Consider the following 2500-nt stretch of genomic DNA (forward strand, 5'->3'; position numbering starts at 1 on the left):
TCCCTACCTCTCCTTCTTTTTCTCCTCCTCCCTCCCTCTCCATCTCTTTCTCCTCCTCCCTCCCTCTCCATCTCTTTCTCCTCCTCCCTCCCTCTCCATCTCTTTCTCCTCCTCCCTCCCTCTCCATCTCTTTCTCCTCCTCCCTCCCTCTCCCTCTCTTTCTCCCTCCTCCCTCCCTCTCCCTCTTTTTCTCCTCCTCCCTCCCTCTCCCTCTCTTTTCTCCTCCTCCCTCCCTCTCCCTCTTACTCCCTCTTCTTCCCTCCCTCTCCTCTTTTACTCCTCCTCCTCCCTCCCTCTCCCTCTTTTTTCCTCCTCCCTCCCTCTCCCTCCTTTACTCCTCCTACCTCCCTCTCTCCCTCTCTTTCTCCTCCTCCCTCCCTCTCCCTCTTTTTCTCCTGCCTCCCTCCCTCTCCCTCTTTTTCTCCTCCCCTCCCTCCCTCTCCCTCTTTTTCTCCACCTCCCTCCCTCTCCCTCTCTTCCTCCTCCTCCTCCCTCCCTCTCCCTCTTTTCTCCTCCCCTCCTTCCCTCTCCCTCTTTTACTCTCCTCCCTCCCTTCCCTCTCCCTCTTTTTCTCCTCCCCTCCCTCCCTTCCCTCTCCCTCTTTCTCCCCTCCTCCCTCCCTCCCTCTCCCCCTCTCTTTCTCCTCCTCCTCCCTCCCTCTCCCTCTCTTTCTCCTCCTCCTCCCTCCCTCCCTCTCCCTTTTTCTCCTCCTCCCTCCCTCCCTCTCCCTCTTACTCTTTTCCCTCCCTCTCCCTCTCTTTCTCCTCCTACCTCCCTCCCTCTCCCTCTCTTTCTCCTCCTCCCTCCCTCCCTCTCCCTCTTTTTCTCCTCCTCCCTTCCCTCTCCCTCTCTTTCCCCTCCTCCCCCTCCCCTCTCCCTCGACGCCTGTTACTTCCGTTGCCTTCACCGCCCTTCTGTTGTGACTTCCCCCGACAGGACGATGACCCGACCCCGCTATGTGACGTCATACAAGGAGGTCCAGGAGACGGAGTACGGCTGCTGTCCTGGCTTCTACGGGAGCAACTGTGACACGAGTTAGTACTTATGCTCTTTTTTACGTAGAAGCATTGAAAGGAATGAATGGGGAAGATATAGTAATGGATACATATAATGGGATTTTACGGATAAGCATTGAAAGGAATGAATGGAAAATGGATATAGTAATGGATTGATATAAAGCGGTTTGATTTTATTTCTTATTGTGGCTGGGTTTATATTTTTTTCTATAGATTTAATTTAATTCCTTATTGTGGCTGTTTTTTTTCTGTAGATTTAATTTAATTTCTTATTGTGGCTATTTTTCTAATCTCTTTGTATACACGTTACTGTGTTTGTGTTCATTAAAGGAATGATTTGAAAGTAAGATGATATAATCTGCCTGAAATCCCCTTCTCCCGCAGCCTGTTTCAACTGCACGCAAATCCAGCACCTGGAGTCGAGGGTCCGAACGCTGGAGGCCAAGCTGCTGCGGTCCCCCACGGCGTCCGTCCTGCCGTTCGACGACGATCCGGTCATCGAGATGGGGCCTCCGGACACCTCGCACGTGAACGGCCACCCGCTCAACGACCGGCGGGGAAAGGGGCGCAACAGGGGCGGCAGCAGAAGGCGGAATAACAAGAGGAAGAACAAGGGAAGGCGGCGGGACGAGGACCCGCGCGGCGACATCGACATCGAAGAGGAGGGCGGCACCGATGCTTACGATGAAGTATGTATAGCAAGTCGTTTCGCAATGGATCGGAAGGCTTTCCGGCAAATATACCCTGTGCTAATTCTACCCTGACGTCCCCCACAGGCGAACAGCGTGGCGCCGCCCCGGCCAACCCTCACCAGTGTCCCCGTGGGAAGCGGGCAGTGTTCCTGCCCACCTGGTCCCCCTGGCCCACCTGGCCCGCCCGGCACTCCTGGAAGAGACGGCCAGAGGGGGCAGGACGGCAGGGACGGGGCCATTGGTCCGAGAGGGCCAGCGGGGTCACCTGGGGTTACCTACGCCAGTGGTGGGTTCGCCGTCCTGGCTTCTGGGCGCCGACGATGATAATGATAATGCTTTCGTTGATTATTATGTTATTGCTTTCGTTATTGACGTAATTCAGTAGTGAAGAAACCACTAATTGTGATATCATTATTTGTTATTATTAGTATTATTATTAAACACTGTTCTCATTCCGAAGGCGGCGGAGGCGGCGGCGGCGGCGGGTCGAGCAACTTCGTGCCAGGTCCCCCAGGCCCCCCAGGTCCCCCGGGTCCCCCTGGCCGCCAAGGAATCCCGGGCCAAGACGGGAGGGTCGGGGTGCCAGGGCTGATCGGGCCTCCAGGACGGAACGGCAAGGACGGTCTGCCAGGTCCGCCAGGCCCGCTGGGACCGCCGGGTAAGGGCACCGGGACTCTCATGAAGGACGGTGATCCTTTGTCCCTGATTTTTTTTCTTTTTGTCTTCTTAGTAAACGTTTTTCGGAGAGGTTTCTTAGTAAACGTTTCTTTGTAAATGTTTTTCGGGGAGATT

General features: G+C 55.2%; 1 protein-coding gene across 6 annotated transcripts in view; it reads left to right on the forward strand.

Annotated features, from left to right (window-relative positions):
* Window positions 1-2500, forward strand: part of LOC113824284 (collagen alpha-1(III) chain) — a 203161-nt gene that overhangs the window by 185019 nt on the left and 15642 nt on the right. For 2 of the 6 annotated variants that reach the window (XM_070130776.1, XM_070130779.1), the window contains exons 4-7: window positions 937-1034; window positions 1401-1705; window positions 1793-1994; window positions 2169-2366. In XM_070130776.1, the coding sequence (XP_069986877.1) occupies window positions 937-1034; window positions 1401-1705; window positions 1793-1994; window positions 2169-2366 (803 nt within the window). The remainder of the gene's footprint in view (window positions 1-936; window positions 1035-1400; window positions 1706-1792; window positions 1995-2168; window positions 2367-2500) is intronic. The other 4 variants (XM_070130778.1, XM_070130781.1, XM_070130777.1 and 1 more) reach the window with 2 other exon arrangements.

Source organism: Penaeus vannamei, chromosome 15 (assembly GCF_042767895.1).
Source record: "Penaeus vannamei isolate JL-2024 chromosome 15, ASM4276789v1, whole genome shotgun sequence".
Taxonomy (NCBI): Eukaryota; Metazoa; Arthropoda; class Malacostraca; order Decapoda; family Penaeidae; genus Penaeus; species Penaeus vannamei.